A 17,187-nucleotide genomic window follows, 5' to 3' on the forward strand; every position below is an offset into this window, starting at 1 on the left:
GGGGAGTTGTATCTTTCGTATCAGGTAGACATCTGGGTCTCGCATTGCATCAAACAAACATGCTGCACCTGTATGGCCATGGCTGGACAGATGGATAACGTTTCACAGTGAGGAGCTCATCCACCAACTATGTTAGCTATATCTACCTGATCGACTATTCCCTATTATACTTGAGCTCACGACCACCTGACCAATCTGCGCTATAGCTACACAATCACATGATCTCTCCTCGAAATGACGGGCTAGTGTGACACTGTGCTGCTTGCGCCGGAAGAGCCTAGAGTTGAACCTTCCGAGACACACACCTGAAATGTCAGCTACTACGCCTGTGCGAGAAGGGTTAGACCTTACCACTGGGAACGCCCCCTGCTTGCCATCGTCTTCCCCACCTACGATCACACCTGTTCCCCACGCATCATCATACAATCTTAGCACCTTCAACTTCATCCCCGGCCGCAGATCCAGCTCGTCCGGCAGTGTCGCCTGATATGGCCAGAGGACCGAGACCTCTGCGCCCGTCTCGATCCACTTGTCTGGTGCTGTTTGGTTCTCGTCCCGTACGCGCGGAAGGACGATACCGGACGTTCGGACGCCCGGACCGCTGAGTGCTGATCCGGCTGCGCCGGATCCAGCAGCCGCTCCGAGTCCTGCCCCAGCGCCGCCGAGGGAAAGAGCAGATAGCATGCCCGGGATTGTGCCTGCGCTGGCTCGGTTCCCTGCGCCGCCCAGGAGACCGCTTGAGAGGGCCGATTTGTTGTGTCCGGAGTATACGGTATCGCCCCCCATGGTTGGACTGGACATGCCGGCGGTGCGTGAGTTGCCGATGAGACCTTTTTCGGATGCGTTGGGCTGAGGGGAGTTGGCGGAGAACAGGGAAGAGAGCCCTCCGGGTGTGCCGGCAGCGGCGGGCGCGAAGGAGGATGAGGTAGAGTGGCGATTCGCGGCGTTTCGACGACGTCGGCGAAGGCAGAGAAGGAGGAGAGCCAGTAAGGCGAGAAGCTGAACATCAGCGTTGTCGAAACATAAGAAGATATACTGCATACCAAGAGACCTCCTAGGACACCGCCGACGATAGCACCTGCCAACCGGCCCCCAGTAAGGGTCGAACTGCTTCCAGCATCGCTCATCGCAGCTGTCGCTGAGCTGGAAGCGGACGAACTTCCCGTCGAAGACGCGCTGGATGAGGTCGACGAAGGCTGGACTGGGAGGACGTAGCCGCACACCGAGACATCAGTGTTCGCTGCAGGGTCAGCTTCGCTCCAATCGGGATGGCGATACAGGCTCACATCTGTAGCAACAGCTGTCGACGTTGTTTCCTCGACAGAAGTTGCAGAGTTCGGCGGTGTTCGAGCCGAACCCGCAGTTCCCCTCGTTGTCCTGCCCAGAGACGCAGGTTTGGGTATTGTTGGTAGTTAGGGTGAACCAGTCGGTACAATCGACATAGTCCTTGAGCAGCGCCGCTTCCCGTCCGCCGTTGGTTGTATCGGGTCCAGGGCATGCAGTGGAGTTGACGAGATTCCGGGCGGAAGCTGCGTATTGGAGGCAGGTGGACTGGCAGAGCATCTTCTGGGATGTAGCTGCTGATGTTCCGTCTGACCGGTCAGCGCGTGTTATGACTTGTCAGGCGAGACCAAGCTTACTGTAGTTGGCCGTACATGCCCGTCCCCATACACTGTTCACCCAATTACTGCACAGTCTTGACCGCTCATACTGGATGACCCGCCCCGTCGCATTCGTACACCCCAGCTGATTGACAAATTTGGTCTGCTGCCATTGATCTGGGTCGACGAAGTAGTTGAGCGCCGCGACATCGAATTGAGCGACGGTCGTGACACCCGCGAGCCAAGGCCAGGCATTGGATAGGTTGGATGGGTTGATGTAGGCGTATTGGACTGGTGGATCAGCCGATTACTGGTAGAGATGGAGCCAGCAGAACTTACAGCCTGGACACGCTACACTCCCTAGCAGTCGAAGACACCCATTGGAGTCTGCCGTCTGACTTTGTCCCTCAACTCCCCATGCCGCCAAAATCGCAGCGACTGCTGAAAGAGCCGCGAACATTCTCGTTCGCGTGGGTGCCGATGTGGAAGGGAACCGCTTGATGAGGAGAGGCGCCTGAGGTGGATCCGGATAGAAGATATGTACAGGATGCCGGGACGGAGGATTGACTGATCAAGTGATGGGACGCAAACCCGAGGGCGCAGTGAAGCGAACAAGCGGAAATCCAATCTAAAGGAGAGGATTAACCTTTGGGGTCTTCGTTCCCGCAAAGCTTCCAAGCGCGAAACCTAATCGGCCAAGTGGAGGGTCGTCTGTGCGCCGTGCGGGGATATCGACCTTAACGAATTGACGGTGTGACAGAGTGATGCCAGTGATTGATATCTCCGTGCTCGGTCCAGATGTAGAGTTATGCCTTTCAAATACGGGATCGCAGGGTGGCGAAAGTGTTGCTACGAGTGTATCGGAGAAGCAGTTCAAGAGATGGATGGAAGGAATGCGGAAAGGAGATGGCTGACAAGACGGAGACTGGTGAGCATACCCTCAGCTAGCTCCGCGGCTCCTCCTCGGCCTCGCTGCGGCTACCGAAATTCTGCGTCACCCCTGTCTCACCTTCCCTCGACGTCGCACTCGTGCTCTTGACCGCTCTCGGACGAACAGTCCAAGCTCCACAAGAGTCCGAGACATTCTTACGGCATCATTACATTTAGGGCGGAAAATCTGCGCCACCCGCTCGTCACCACTCTCTTGGCTCGTGAGGAATGTGGCGGCAGGTGTGGCAGCGATTGGCAGATGTTAGCATGCTGTAGGTCGGTCCTGGAGGCACAAATGGTCGTATGGTGTATGGGCAGCATTCATACATAGACATCTAGAGACCCAGCTTGGCTCCCACGACGACGCCTCCGACAATGATGCGAGCACGATCGCAATTGGACATCAAGGCTCACTGCTTGCTCTGCTTGCTCCGATTCGATGACCAGGTGGTCGCCTCCTGACTCGAAAGCCACGCCGTGTAGTCCGTGATGCTCTTGCTGTGGGAAGCTTTCTGTCTCATCAGCTACGGAAGGGTTAAATCAAAGCGGAAGCGGCCCAATGGCATGGCCAAACTTACACCGAGCCACGCGAGGTACTCTTCAAAGGTCGGCTGAGGACGCAGCGTGGAAGCACCGGGCTACATGGTTAGCTCTCGCTTGTCATGGGCACATTGCATGTGAGACCTACATTGGAGTTGGAGGACATCGTGAGGAGTGTGTGTGGTGTGTGGTGGTGAGTCGCTTCGCTTCAATACGTTTGGAGAATGAGATCGAGTGTGAATGAGGTTGTGAGTCGTACGATATTTAACCCCCTCTGGCCGCCTCTTATAGTCCTCTCCTTCACTGCATCGGCCTTCCGCCTGACTAGCTCGTTTTCGCCGCATTACCCGTGCTCATATCTCGCCGATGTGGCCGAGGCTTGGCGCCTTCGCCTCATCTGGCGCGCATCGCGTCAAAGACCTGTCATCGCTGCAGGATAAAGGATGCCCGGCGCTCGCCGATCACCAGCACCAGTGGACACTGGGCAAAGGGGCCTTCTAGGTAAGGACCGAGACCTTCCCCAACGTAAGTTCCGAGCTGGCGGCGACAATCCCGAAGACGTGAATCGGAACGAAGGCAGAACGCCACTCGTAGGTGAAGGCCTATAGCGTCTTGGCGGAGGCACCGGATCACGCGAATTTCGACAATGAGAGATGGGAGAAGGCGGTAGCCCACTACGAGGCACGTATCGACTTGCTTCTTGCAGTCAGCTTCCTGCTGCGTTGTCGGGGGAGCACCGGTCTTACGCAGCGACATGAGCGCACGTGTGACTCGGTGATTGAAGCTCATTAGATTGAACGGGTCAGTACCGCACAAGTCCCCATCAAGGTGACTGGGGGGTGTGGCGTTTGCGCTTGGGTAGATAGATGTCAGCATGCTGCAGGATGATCCTGGAGACACAGGTACATTCGGAGCAATAGCACGTAGACTTCCCAGACCCAATGGGACTCCCCGATCGACACCTGTACGATCTCCTCTCGGTCGACACTAGCTGCAGGTTGTATTAATCGAAGCTATCTTATGAGCGGCTCTCTCGCGAATTCGAGACGCCGTCTGTACTCTTCATATATTCGCGTAATCCTGACACCAGCTCATAAGCGACAACCCCCGCGACCGTCCCCAAGACAGGACCGGTCCAGGGGGACTTCGACGCCGCGGAAGTCGCCTCGGATACTGCAGTGGGAATTGCCGATCCGAAACTGGCGGCCTCCCTCGCCATACTGCTCATAGCGGCAGAAATGTCTTGATTCTGCCAGATCTCCGAGGCTTTGGAAATACCAGTGACTGTGAGCCGTTTACCGGCATAGGCACCACTGGCCTTAACGGCGCTGTCGAAGGCTAGCCGTGTGTAGCTGCAGAAGCTGTCCTTGACCGTTGAGAGACTCAACATCGTAGAGGCATCAGTCGGAGGAGGTGTGGATCTGGACCATCGGCTCGAAGAGCGGTTTGATTCTCGTGCACTATCGCCGGCAGTCGTACGGGAGAATGTAGGCAGCCCGTGTCCGGACGTGGTGGCATCGGTTGTATGATGGCACGAACAACGGCCCGAGTGTGCCTGGCTGCGGCTGAGCTGCGATGGCTCTCGGCCAGTCATGGTCCTCCCGGAAGCCGTTTCGGAGCGACCTGTACGTGGACGACGGGTACTACCACGAAGAGTCTCGGTGTCGCTTCCTTCGTCCTCCTCGGACGAGAAGTGGGTTTCTTTGGCAGAATACTGTACTGTAGTACTGTACGTCTGGTCCGACACATCGCGGGTCGAGGCACTGGTGTAGGATGGCGTAGGCATGCTCTTATCGCGATCCTTTTGTGGCGCGATGCTCGGTCGAGTAGGGACGTCAGGAGAAGGATGTGTGGCGCGATATGTTGTGTTATCGTACAGCAGGATGTCAAAGCTAGATGTGTATGTGTGGGTGGGGGGGGGGGGGCTGAATGGGATAGCGAGGTGTAGTAGTGAAGGTGGCTGGAGGAGTGGAATACGTTGTAAGCTGGGGAAGGGAAGTATGACACGGTGAACAGGAGTGGGCGGAACTGGTATAGTACCCAAGACTCGAAGTCTCTGCGGGATGCGCCTGTGATACATCCCCCTGTGAGTGCCGGAGAGTTGAGACAAGTTTCAACCAGCTGTCCTTTGGCTCCCTGGGATACGGAGATTGTCATGTGAGTTTCGATACAGTTTCAGTCGTCAGGGGTCAATTTTCCTACGCCGGAGAGTACGATCAAAGGATCCGGGCGCTGGCCTGATGATGCCTTGTTGTGTGCCACGCCTACGTTATCAAGGGGGCCGCGCGCGCTCGGTGAAGCAGTAGCCACACACTCAGAGCACCGAGGAAAGCGGAGGTGTCGGATTGCACGATTGTCAACAAAAAGATATGAAGGGGGCGCAGGCCCCCTGCGAGACGCACAGCGACATCAGTCCACGTGAGACGAAAGCACACTGATTGATCAGATCGATATCAGTACCGCTCAAGTCCCTGTTCCTCCAAGATATCCTGCATCATCACCTACTCACGACACCACCTAGCTCCGCCCATACCCACCCATATGGAACATCGCCGGCAGCTCGTCCACAAAGTCTCCCATTGGTCTCTCCACCACAACCATCTCCCCCTCCCCTACCCACTCTATCCCCGCCACCGCCCTAAAGCGATCATGCGTAAACTTTGCGAATTCCGGATCCTCGCTCGAGCTCTTCCCCGCCGAAGGCTCGCTCGATACTTGCCTTGATAATGGGGATCCTATCGCTCCGTTTGGCGTAGACGGCGCGGCGTCCGAAGTAGAGAGAGAAGGACTGGAAGCGGAAGTACGTTCCAGCTGATCCCGCGCCTCTTCGGCCCACTTGCGCCGCAGATTCTTTTGAAACGATTTGGACGTTCCATTGCCTAGTTTCCGCACTCGGCCGATGAGGTCGAGGTCGAGACGCGCGGTACATACCCAGTCGCTCGACCAGATAACGATCTTGGCGGCTTTGGGGGAGGAGCGGGAAGGCTCAAACGAGGCGGATTGGATAGGGAGGAATTGGTCCCGCAGGGCGCGGTTGAGGATGTCGAGCTGGGGCGTGGAGCCGAGGAGTCGGCGGTCGTCGATATGGTAGAAGGATAGGGATTGAGTGGGGAGGACGATGGTAAGAAGGGAAGGGTGGGTAGGGGGGAAGAGGAGAGCCAATGGGGATTGGGGTAGTGTGGGCAGCACCGAATGTGGCTATTTGTCAGCTACGTCTTTTGCTCATGAAGTTACGACCTACCCGTAATGTGTCCATATTATAGGTTGACACCTTTCCGCCCAGATCCGAAACCGCCAGCCACTGCCCATCACTGCTGACCGCCATACACGCCACCTTCGCCAGATCTCCATTTCGCTTTGCCTCCACGGTCTCTCCGCCATCACCATTCATCTCGTCGTCATCCCCATTCGGCAGATCCGGAGGTGGCATCTCCTTCTTCCCCTTTTTGCCCTTTTTGATGATCCGCCCCGGCATGGCTGCCTCCGACCGAGAAAAGCACGCCGCGACTTCCACGTCCTCCTCGTCCTCCTGGAGACCGAGTACGAGGACCTGTCCCGAGATGGCAAGGCCCATGACAAGACGAGACGAGTCGGGCGCGAAGACCAGAATGCCCGATCCTGTTCCTTCTGTGTCGAGCGAGAGATGCGAGGTCGACTCGGCCGAGATGAGTGTCGAGACGAAAGTCTTGATTCGGCGAGGGATCAAGGTGCCGGCCGGGGAAGTGGTGAGACGGAACAGCTTGGTCTCGTATAGATCCGATACCGCCATCCAGCGCCCATCGTCCGAAATCGCCGACGCGACCAATGTAGTCCGCAGCTTCAGATCCATCTCCAAGACCTTCTCCCATCCCTGCTCTTCCTCAAATATCCGCCAAATCCCGACCGACCGCTCTTTCCGCCCCAATACCAAGCGCGATCCCGTCGATATGGAGATCCGCCCGGTACCTCTGCCTCCGCCGAGGTAGCTCATCCGCCGGATGTACGCCTCCTCAAAGACTGTCCGCGAAAGCCCCTTATTCCGTCCGAGCGGGTTGCGCAGCCTTGACGCGAGGATCTCGGGAGATGCGCAAGGCGTAAGGATGACGTTCATGTCCCAACCGCCGCTAGCGAGGACGGGCGCCACCTCGTTGTTGGCCGGAATGGTTCCGGGAGGCGCAGGGGTATAGGCGGGAAAGACGGCGAGGGCGCGGATGTCATGCGAGTGGAGTCGCTTCGAGGCGGTAATCTGCCATTGCCCGTTGACGAGGGTGAATTGGCAGACCCGCTGATCTGGTCCACCGGTAAATACTGTCTTTCCATGTGGTCCGGGTATGAGGACCATCCCGTCCGCCTTGTGCGCCTTGAACGATTGTTTTTGGGCGAGAGAGGCGCCGTCCCAGAAAATGACGGTTCCGAGTGAGTCTGAAGTGACGATGGTGTGGTCCGGGAGGACCGCAGCGCCCCATACAATAGTCCCCTTTGTTCCCTTCTTTTGCACCTTGATCTTCTCCACCACTGATCGCCCCTTGATCGATACCCGCCCCGCTCCAGGGGCGTTCGGATCGCTGGACGGCAGCTCCCATTTCCGGAAGCTGGAATCTGAATTTCCAGTGACAAAGTAGGTATCTTGCCAGACCTGCTCGCTGCCGTCCTGTGCCAAGCGCGGCGGACCCCAAGCGATCGAGACGGTTCGTGTACGCGACGGGACCGGCTCGCATCGGAGTAGATGGGCGGGAGGTGGTTCCAGACCGGAAGAGGTGAGGGAGAGGAAATGAAGTGTGGGGGAGGTTGTGGCGAGGGCGAGAATAGAGTGGGTGGGGCTGACTGACATGGCCCATAAGGGTGGTGCAGGGATAGAGTATGCTTGCTGAACGGTCAGCTACAATCCTACTCTGTTTGTTGGTAGCTCACCAGTATGCGCCCAGTAGACAGACACCGCTCGACCAGATCGCCCGAATCCGACCCCGAGGTGTACAGTCTCAGATCGGCGACTTTGGGGACTCGGTATGCCTTCTGCGAGAAGGCAGAAGGATCACGAATGACAAGAGCCATGAGTGATACGCCCGGATGTGTCAATGTGGGTGGTAATATCTGAGATTGTCAGCCTGCGCCCTCAATATGCCTGTTCCAAGAGCAACGCACCCTCTCCAGCACCCAGTTCCCCATCGAGGATTCCTCCGGAGCGACCCATTCCCATATTTCTACCTCTCCGTTCTCCCTGGCTATTACGAGCACACCAAGCTCATTCGCAGCCTCATGGCTAAGCTGCTTGGCTTTGCCCTTTGCAGCAGGGTCGGAGGCGGCCGGTAGAGGGGTCGGCGAGAATGCGAGGGCGGTGATGGGCGAAGGGGCGTGGTCAAAGAAGCGGACCCGATGAAGCGAGGTAGTGGATACCGGCTGGCCGTTGGGTACGAGCATCTTGTGCCTGAGCGGCTAGTATGCTATGTAGGTGTATGTATGGTGTATGTTATAGCTTAGGAGGCTGGCTGGACATGGTCGAGTGACATCCGTGGTAGATTTTGAACTTTTGCCCGGTCCGTTACGTAACTAGACTGACTACGGTATAGAGTTTGATCCCGATCAGCAGCACCTTCTCTCTTGTCTTTGTATATCACCCCAAAGCAGCTGGCGGCAGCAGCGATAGCTTCATACTCCGCCCGGCATGCCATCGCTCAGCTAGGAGGGTCTATCGAGAGGAAAGGCGAAAAATCCAAAGACATCTAGGCGGCGAGCAGGGCTGGAGGACAGGTTCTGTTCAACATCATGTCGGAGGATGATTGGGAAACGGTGCGTCTTGCTTCCGTAGCCAAGGCCGAATAGCTCATAGTCCAGGCGGACCTCTCTTCAGGTCTAAGCGAAGCAAAGGCGAAATCAAAGCTCTCTCTACGAGCCGGTGCGCCAACTTTTTCACCTCGTCCCGCTACCTCGTCGTCAGGTGACGCCGGTCCGTCCCGACAATCACCCGCTACCACGCCGTACATCGCTCGACCTGCTCTCTATACTCAAGATGAGCCAAAAAGGTCATCCCCCTTGGGTAGCTCAGGCGGAGATGAGTGGTTCAGGGGTCCGAAACCCGCTTCGAATCGACAAATATGGGATGCAGCGTTAGTCCCTTTGACCGGCGAGCGGGACCCACAAGCTGACGTGTCAGCAACAATCACCTCCCCTCTCCTCTACCCACCGCTATCGGTTCTCCATCCATCGCGCTCGCCTCCCCTATTCCTCAGCCGGGTATAACGATCCTTCGACGTCAGCCGGGCGGAGCCGAGAAGAAGCGCGGCGGCGGGACGCAGACGCCGCCAAAGACGATGGAAGAGCGGGAGGAGGAGTACCGATTGGCGAGGGAGCGTATCTTTGGCGGATCCTCTGCGGCGACTACAGCGGGGCAGGGCGGTATAGGGGAACCGAGTCGATCAAACAGTAACGGCGGGAGAGCGAGGACACCTACCCAAGCTGTTGCCGGATGGGAGAGGACCATCCCGCCTGCTGGGAGGCTGTACGATGAGTTTACGGGTCAGCCGGGGCTGAGTCCGGTGCCGGTACAGGCGGTGAGGCGGAGTCCTGCGCCTGGGATTCTGCGGCAGCCCATGGGTCCGGGAGAAGGCGGTGGGTTTGGGCGGTAGCCATCGGGTATTGGTGGCATGCCTCAGTAGGGTCAGTATGGTATAGGAGTATGTCTATAGTCATTAGCGGCATGAGATCTAGATTTGGAAACCCACTGACAGAAGGATCCAGGGGGTCCGCTATAGTCAGTGTTGGAACAAGCTGATCCCTCACACTCTCAGTAGTGGGTACCTCTACATGCCTTGCTCTATGATCTAATCTACAACAATGACTTCGTCGGCTTTGCGCTTCTTGCTTCTCTCCCTGGGTTCGCTTCGCTCTTTGACTTGCGGGGGCGCTATGGTTTGCGGGAGGGGTATCGACTGGAGATCTGATGCGAGTGATTTGAGCATGGGAAGCGCTTTGATGGGGAATTTGGTCCTGCATGTCAGCTCGACGAGGGGGACCTAGTCGGGTATGAGCTTACTTGCACATCTGACAGACTGGGAGCGGCTTGCAGAAGACTAGATGATCAGCATGAGAGTATGCTGACGGGGAACCAGAATACGTACTACTGAGGCACACGCTGCAGACGAAGCCGACGTCTACGACGTCATGGTGGCAGAAACAGACCGCACGGAAGTCTACCGCATCCTGCGGCGGCTGGGAGAAGGGTGTCTGCCGCAGGGCAGGTGGGGCGAGGTAGATTGTCTGCAAATCAGCTCAGTCCACTGCGTACCGAAGACTTAACCTACATGAAGATATTGCAACAGCCCTCCCCGACCATTCCAGCGCCAGTACACCCCTTCTGTCAGATGGCTTGCTTGCTGAAGAAAGATTGGGGCCTCCGTCCCCGTCGACGCTGGCGGTAACGTCAATACATCAATTGGGATCTTTGCCTTTTGAGCCGCAAAGACGCAGTTCATCAGCCCGACATAGCCGCCCCGCATCCCTCCTCCGCCTGATTTGGTGCTTGACGAGTTGTCGCTGGAATTGGAGCCGGCGCCGGGCGTGGCGTTGATGACCAGGATACGTGTCTCGTTTGTCGGGGCGGTGGATTCAGAGGAGGGCGGAGGGGAGTGACGGTTGATGTAGCATAGAGCCTTGGTCATTGCTGAGACGATTGCGGGTGGGTCTATATATCAGCAGGCGCACAGGCTCTTTACAGCAGTAGGTAGTAAAAGACGCACCATTCAATCCCTCTCCATCCTGATCATCCATCCTAGTCTCTTCCTCCGCAATCATATCCTTCAGTCCCCTCTCCAGCCCTTGATCCAGCATCCCAAACGGACTATACACATTCGGCCGCTCCTTCGGTCCTTCTTCCCCATCATATCCCCCCGCTGTAGGATAGAGCAACTTGGACTTGCCCGCGCTCGCCGCAAAAACGACCACTCGATTACCCCACCTGCTCGCGAGGTGCGAATTCAGGAAGACCAGCAGGACATTGAGAAAGTCCGGGAGTGTTATGGGGCCGATAGGCGCTCGGGCGAGGAGATAATGATGTTCTGCAGGGGCGATAGGTGGGGGCGAGTCGAGGGGGTCGGGCGGTTCTATAGAGGAGAGGAGGGACCAGGAGAGGGGGTGGATGTCGAGAATGAGGATGAGGAGGGAGGGGGGCGTACTTCGCGGGAAGGACGCTGAGGGGGTCGTCATCTTGTCGTTTGGGCGGTAGGGTTGTACAGCATCTCTGACCCCTCAAGCTGAAAGGACTGCTATACGATGAAAAGCGTATGTGTCTTGGAAGCAAGTTGTAGGTAGATCTCGTCTGGATCCCGAGCGATAAGTCCCACAATCTTTCGTCTGCTGAGTATATTTTGCGCAAAAATCTGATTTTCACAGAACGCCGTGGAACAGTGGCTAGTTTATCAGGCTCATACTAAAAGTGTCACCTGAGGGTCCCTCGATCGAAACGAGGCGGCGTTACGAATATTCTTTTTGTTTTTGCCATCCCTTGTTGGCTGGCTCATCCTTTTGGCATCGACCTGCACCTTGGGGTACGTCTCTGGTGCGCGGGGCGGAGGGCCTCTGCCGGTGCCGCATCGGAGAATGATGCTGGGGAGTCCTCATGGTGAGGAGCCGAACGACGGTGCAGGCGCGCGCGATTGAGCCGGAGTTCAACAGATTTCCATTCCGGCCTTGTGCTCGATTTGCCTTGACATTCCACTCTACAGTACTTTCGCCCAATACAATGTCCGATACTATCTCTATCAATGATCTCCAGGTCCATCTTGCCAACGGCCTAGGTCCGTCAGCTTTCGGACTGCCAAACCCTCCACCATGTCCAATCTCGCTCACGCTCGACATCCACCTCAAAGACGGGATCGTCTCGGCGGACGAGGACAGTATGCTCGGACTCGGCGTCAACTATTCGTCCGTCAGCAAACAGGTCTATGCGCTCCTCTCTGACCCAAAGCGGACATTCAGCACGCCTAGCGAGGTGATCCATGCTGCGGCAGCTGTCCCGCTAGCTCTGGACGCGGTGGAGGCGGTTGGGGTATCGCTGGAACTACCGAGGGCGCTGCTTCATGCCCAGTCGGTAGTCTACTCGGCTGTACTGCCTGCGAGCGGGGGAGAAGGGGAGGAGGAGATGACGATGAAGATTAAGGGGCTGGGGGTGGTCTGTGTGATTGGGCTGCATCCGCACGAGAGGGCAGAGAGGCAGCGGTTAGAGGTGGATCTGGAATTCAAAGGATGGGCCGAGAGTGAGGGGCACAGGAATATCGCTTATACTGCTCTTACCGTGAGTATTCTCATGCTGGACAGCATGACGTTGAGGCATGCTCCCTCTGAAAGACGACTGACAGTACAGTACCTCGAGAACAGCAGCTTTGGGACGATTGAATCTCTCGCTCATTCTTTGGCGGAGCACCTGCTCGTATCGCTCGCCTTCCCCGTGAAGCTACAGCTTGTCATTCGTAAACCGTCAGCACTGCCATTCGCTGTGCCTTCCATTACGGTCCACCGCTCCAGCTTCCCGTCCAAGGAGGACTCCGCTCAGCCGGAAGCCGGACCTAGTCGCCTGCCCGCCATCCTACCCACAACCTCGGCAACCTCATCTCCTTCTGGGCCAATACGCATATTCATCGCCCTCGGCTCCAACATTGGAGATAGAGTCTCGCACCTCATCAGCGCTGTCTCTCTCCTGCAGAAATACGGCCTCGCCCAGGTCCGTACAGGCCGGATATACGAGTCTGAGCCAATGTACGTCGAGGACCAAGCGCGGTTCATGAACTCCGCTATTGAGGTGCGAGCGACAAAGGAGATGGACGCGATGGGCGTACTACGGGTGTTGAAGCGGGTGGAGAGGGAAGTGGGGCGGACCAAGACGTTCACGAATGGCCCGAGGGTCGTCGATTTGGATTTGGTGTATTACGGTGGGGAGGTGGTCAAGGTTGGGAAGAAGGGGGATGTGGAGGATGAGGACGGGGTGGGGTGGTTGGAGGTGCCGCACTGGGGATTAGCAGAGCGGGAGTTTGTGCTTCGCCCTCTCGCCGAGTGAGTTGTTATGTACACGACGAAAGTCAAACGACGAAGCGGAACTGACAAGTAGTATTGCACCAGACTTTACAGACCCCCGACTCCGTGTCCCACTCCGCACCCTCCTCGCCCGGCTTCCACGCACGACACCTCCCCAACTCTCCCCGCTTATCCCCTTCCCGTCCCCCGCTCGACCGTCACGCCTACACCGCCCCACACCCCTCATTATGGCCATAATCAACGCCACTCCCGACTCCTTCTCTGACGGCTCCCCGTCCAATTTGTCCATCCCACACGTCATCTTGTCTCTACGCGAGATGTTCGCCACGCCCTATCCGCCAGATATACTCGATATCGGCGGCATGTCGACCCGGCCCCACTCGACCCCTTGTACACTGGAAGAAGAGCTCGAGCGGGTCGTACCCCTCATTCAAGCCATTCGGGCTCTCGGAGACGAGGATGCGGCGATACGCGATGTCCCTATCAGTGTGGATACATACCGCCCCGCCGTGGCTCGCGCGGCGGTCGAGGCGGGCGCATCATGTATCAACGATGTTCGGGGCGGACGAGAAGAGGGGATGCTGCAGGCGATGGCGGATCTGGGGGTACCCGTGGTGCTCATGCACTCCAGGGGAGATTCGAGCAGTATGACCACCTCGGACGTCCAGGACTACTCGGCGCTTGGCGGTCTCGTCCCCGGCGTCCGGACAGAAATGGCGGATATGGTCCGCCGAGCGGAAAAAGCGGGTGTCAAGAGGTGGAATATCACCCTGGATCCGGGGTTGGGGTTCGCCAAGAAGGGAACGGACAATTTGGTGCTTCTGAGGAGACTGGGGGAAATGACGGCGCCGGGGAGTGGGCTGGAGGGACTGCCTATGTTGGTCGGAGGGAGCAGGAAGGGGTTTGTGGGCAAGGTGATCGGGAGGGAGGTGGCTAGTGAGCGGGGCATGGGGGATGCGGGGGTGTTGGCTTGGTGTATGGGTAAAGGGATGGGAGTGGATGTTGTGCGGGTACATGATGTGAGAGCGGCGGGAGAGGTGTTGGGGATGATGGCGGCGATAAGGGATGCAGAGTAGGTTGTGTGGACGTTGGGCTTGGTACATCTTGGTGTAGATCTCGTCAGGCGGCAGTAGACGTTGCATTTCAATGTAGGGTCAAGAATGTCTGATTTCGGATACTAGCCTTCAAACGACCTGAGGATAGATCATATGACGGTCATCTCCCCCGCAACTGGTGTCTCAAATAGCTCCTGCCTCTGCTTGAAGCTCAAGTCTTTCCGGCTCACAAGCCATAGTAGCTTTGCGAATGCCGCCTCGTGCGTCAGGTCGTAGCCCGGCAGGACGCCTATCGAGATGAGTGTCCGTCCCTGGGTGTACAGGGGATACACATTCGGTATGGAGCCTGCGAGTCAGCTTCCTCCTGTACCCTGCGTCAAGCAGCTGGGCAAGGCTTTAGCTCACACTGCGATATCACAACCACCAAGATCTCCCGCTCCACCGCCCCCTTTAGCGCCTCCAACACCCCGCTTCGCTCCCCGATCGGCAGATTTCCACTCCCATACGCTGACAGAATGACCGCACGGCACTCCGGCAGAGCGGCGATCTGGGCAGAGAGCAGCGAGCCGGTGATGCCGGGATAGATGTGGCAGGAGAGGACGGTGGGTGTGGTTAGGAGGGTGATTGTGCGTGGGGGAAGGGCCGAGTCGCGGTGTCGTAAATGAGGGTTCTGGTCGGTTGCTAGTGTAGGATCAGCTGATGGCAAGAAGGCGAAGGGGAGAGATTAGGTGGTGGAGACTTACTCATTTTGACATTCATGTTGATCAGAGGTGGGACGCAGGGAGTCTGGAAGGCGTGGAAGAGGTTGGCGGAGATTTTGGTCGCTCGGCATCCCATGAGTACCTGAGCGTTAGCTATGCCAGGGCGGGAGGACGTCCACGTAGGATCAGCTCACCTGATGTCCAAAAACAACGCCGACACCTGCCCACCCACTCTCACCTGCGAATACCAACGAATCGAGCAGGTTCTCCCACCCGTCCGATCTCGGCTGGCTGAGTGGGATCTGCGCACCCGTCACTGCAATAGGCTTGCCAGCGTTCGTAAACAGGAAGGTAAGGATCGAGGACGTGTAAGCAAGGGTATCGGTGCCGGATAGGACGATGAAGCCCGAGTAGAGGTCCCAATTATCCGAGAGGAGCGCGGCTATGGTGTTCCATTCTGCCCCGTTAAAGGCCGCCCCATGAACGCGAAACGTTGAAAAGGGCTTACCAGCCGGTGTCATCTCGCTGCTGTCCATATGTAGACCCAAGTCTAGTATCTCATACTCCACCACACTCCCCACATCATTCATGGCCGGCGTGACTAGCGCGGGGTACCGGGTATTCGCGCCTATCTGGACCGTCTCGACCGGTTCGGAGAAGGCGGCATGGGAAGGCGAGAGCGGGTCGGAGAGGAGGGGATGTTGTCGGATACGGCGGAAGAAGGCATCGTTACGGAGCTACAGGAGTAAGCTCATCTCATTCAGGCCGGGGACGACCAAGGGACATCAAGAGCGTACGGGTGAAAATCCAGTCTCGGTCGGTTCGGACGCGATGGTGCCTCCTGTCCCAATGACCAAGACCTTTCGGCGTGTCGGTGTACGCGAGCGGGACATGTTGTGCGCCATCTTGGCTGGGACTAGCTATGAGAGGATAGCGTAGAGAAGCGGTTGCTACATGGCGCAAAAAAGTCGAGCTTGAGATGGATTCGAAAATCTGAAACGCGGATGGGAAATTCGAAACGCCTCCAACGTCTTGGCGCTAGCGATCCCGAGGCAGCCCCTGCTGCCGACCGCCACAGCTAATTCTCCTGCTCATCACAGCCTCAGCCAGCTAGCATACTGATCAAGGCTACGCTGGCGCTCCCGTCTGGTCATCAGGCTCGTTACATCCTACTTCTACCTTGCTCCTCAATCACTCTCCTGTCCTTCCCCTCCGCTCTCGTCCCCGCCCTTTGCTATTGGCTTAACCCCGCCCAGACCCGTCGCGTTCAACTCCTCAATCGCAAGCGCCACCTCCCCCTTTCCTCTCCGCTTCCGTTTCTTCTTCTTCCGACTGGCCCCTCCCGCCTCTTCTCCCTCGTTTGCCGCCTCCACCCCCTTCTCTTCCTCTTCTGCATCCTCCTCCTCCTCTTCGTTCCGATCCCTCTTCTTCTTCTTACTTCCCTCCGCCTTGGGCCCCTCTGCAGCGACCGGCACCTTCTTCTTCCTCATACTAAGAGGATTCGGATTCGCCCCTTTCCTCCCTCTCCCACTCGGCCCCGCCACACTCCCCGCCTGCGCCCCGATAACATTCGCCCCATCTTCCATCCCCTCCTCTGCTGCCTTCTCCCCAAGCCGCCGCTCTTCCTCCCCCTTCACCTTCTCCCTGACAGTCGCCACACCCGGCGGACTGAGGACCGCCACTCCCCGCCCGTTGAAGTGAATAACGGGTACGCCGGGTATCCTATCCATCTTCTCCCGCAGCTCGGCCGATTGTGCAGCGAGGACATAGCGATGTTTGTTGGAGGTACCAATGACGTCCGCGAGGCATTCGTCTGAGGGGAGGGCGGTCCGGTGGTTGCACCGTCGACGCTCAAGGGTCTTTGCGAGATTTGTGGTGCGTTGGTGCGAGGGACCGAGTGCGTAGAGAGCTTCAACACAGCATTGCGTGATCACTGAAGCGTCAGCTTCGCCGGACTATGATTACTGCCAATACAGTTGCCAAGCCCGCTTCAACGTACTAGGCTTGATCTCGGCCTGAACGCAGGTAGATAGCAACTTGACGATATCAAGCTGTTGTGCAGCGGGCATGACAAGTATATCATCTGATACTACGATCTAATCAGCTCCGGTCCTTCCATGCACATCTGGAAGGCAGCATCACTCACCCAACACCTGGAATGGTTGTCTGAAATTGAAGGTTTGGACGTATAGCGCCATCACCCGCTTGTAGGTTTTCGCTCTTTTTTGGCGCATCTTGTCGATCCTCCTTATTCAGTGACGTCTGGGCGAGTGAGGAGAGTCTAGCAAGGCGTCGTGAATGCTTAGCGTAAGTATAAAATCCAAATGTAAGAGCTGGACATGGGTGTCGGTCAAAATC

General features: G+C 57.3%; 7 protein-coding genes and 1 non-coding gene across 8 annotated transcripts; 3 read left to right on the forward strand and 5 right to left on the reverse strand.

Moving 5' to 3' along the window:
- Positions 1–242: 242 nt before the first annotated feature.
- Positions 243–2,061, reverse strand: MKK02DRAFT_45871 (uncharacterized protein; the record flags this gene model as incomplete). Its single annotated transcript, XM_053093654.1, has 6 exons — positions 243–305; positions 352–999; positions 1,044–1,240; positions 1,287–1,592; positions 1,641–1,892; positions 1,941–2,061. The coding sequence occupies 6 exons, from the start codon at positions 2,059–2,061 to the stop codon at positions 243–245; spliced, it is 1,587 nt and encodes a 528-aa protein (XP_052946936.1).
- A 3,527-nt stretch (positions 2,062–5,588) lies between these two features.
- MKK02DRAFT_45873 (WD40-repeat-containing domain protein) lies at positions 5,589–8,468 on the reverse strand (the record flags this gene model as incomplete). The annotated part of the gene is made up of 4 exons (XM_053093655.1): positions 5,589–6,269; positions 6,313–7,917; positions 7,962–8,141; positions 8,193–8,468. The coding sequence occupies 4 exons, from the start codon at positions 8,466–8,468 to the stop codon at positions 5,589–5,591; spliced, it is 2,742 nt and encodes a 913-aa protein (XP_052946937.1).
- A 345-nt stretch (positions 8,469–8,813) lies between these two features.
- Positions 8,814–9,673, forward strand: MKK02DRAFT_45874 (uncharacterized protein; the record flags this gene model as incomplete). Its single annotated transcript, XM_053093656.1, has 3 exons — positions 8,814–8,837; positions 8,883–9,154; positions 9,202–9,673. The coding sequence occupies 3 exons, from the start codon at positions 8,814–8,816 to the stop codon at positions 9,671–9,673; spliced, it is 768 nt and encodes a 255-aa protein (XP_052946938.1).
- A 403-nt stretch (positions 9,674–10,076) lies between these two features.
- MKK02DRAFT_26012 (TFIIH subunit Tfb4/p34) lies at positions 10,077–11,249 on the reverse strand (the record flags this gene model as incomplete). Its single annotated transcript, XM_053087129.1, has 4 exons — positions 10,077–10,117; positions 10,166–10,304; positions 10,349–10,728; positions 10,784–11,249. 4 exons carry the CDS (start codon positions 11,247–11,249, stop codon positions 10,077–10,079), a joined length of 1,026 nt encoding a protein of 341 aa, XP_052946939.1.
- A 186-nt stretch (positions 11,250–11,435) lies between these two features.
- Positions 11,436–11,519, forward strand: MKK02DRAFT_t51. Its single transcript has one exon. It is a non-coding gene; the product is annotated as a tRNA-Met (tRNA).
- Positions 11,520–11,784: 265 nt separating this feature from the next.
- MKK02DRAFT_26715 (Dihydropteroate synthase-like protein) lies at positions 11,785–14,149 on the forward strand (the record flags this gene model as incomplete). Its single annotated transcript, XM_053087244.1, has 4 exons — positions 11,785–12,336; positions 12,406–12,572; positions 12,612–13,091; positions 13,147–14,149. 4 exons carry the CDS (start codon positions 11,785–11,787, stop codon positions 14,147–14,149), a joined length of 2,202 nt encoding a protein of 733 aa, XP_052946940.1.
- A 128-nt stretch (positions 14,150–14,277) lies between these two features.
- MKK02DRAFT_27065 (putative asparaginase) lies at positions 14,278–15,722 on the reverse strand (the record flags this gene model as incomplete). Its single annotated transcript, XM_053087300.1, has 6 exons — positions 14,278–14,474; positions 14,534–14,809; positions 14,872–14,971; positions 15,024–15,286; positions 15,338–15,566; positions 15,627–15,722. The coding sequence occupies 6 exons, from the start codon at positions 15,720–15,722 to the stop codon at positions 14,278–14,280; spliced, it is 1,161 nt and encodes a 386-aa protein (XP_052946941.1).
- Positions 15,723–16,016: 294 nt separating this feature from the next.
- On the reverse strand, positions 16,017–17,063 carry MKK02DRAFT_45878 (Fcf1-domain-containing protein; the record flags this gene model as incomplete). The annotated part of the gene is made up of 3 exons (XM_053093657.1): positions 16,017–16,762; positions 16,829–16,918; positions 16,976–17,063. 3 exons carry the CDS (start codon positions 17,061–17,063, stop codon positions 16,017–16,019), a joined length of 924 nt encoding a protein of 307 aa, XP_052946942.1.
- Positions 17,064–17,187: the final 124 nt, after the last annotated feature.

This window comes from Dioszegia hungarica (assembly GCF_025882075.1).
Source record: "Dioszegia hungarica strain PDD-24b-2 chromosome Unknown MKK02contig_8, whole genome shotgun sequence".
Lineage (NCBI taxonomy): Eukaryota > Fungi > Basidiomycota > Tremellomycetes > Tremellales > Bulleribasidiaceae > Dioszegia > Dioszegia hungarica.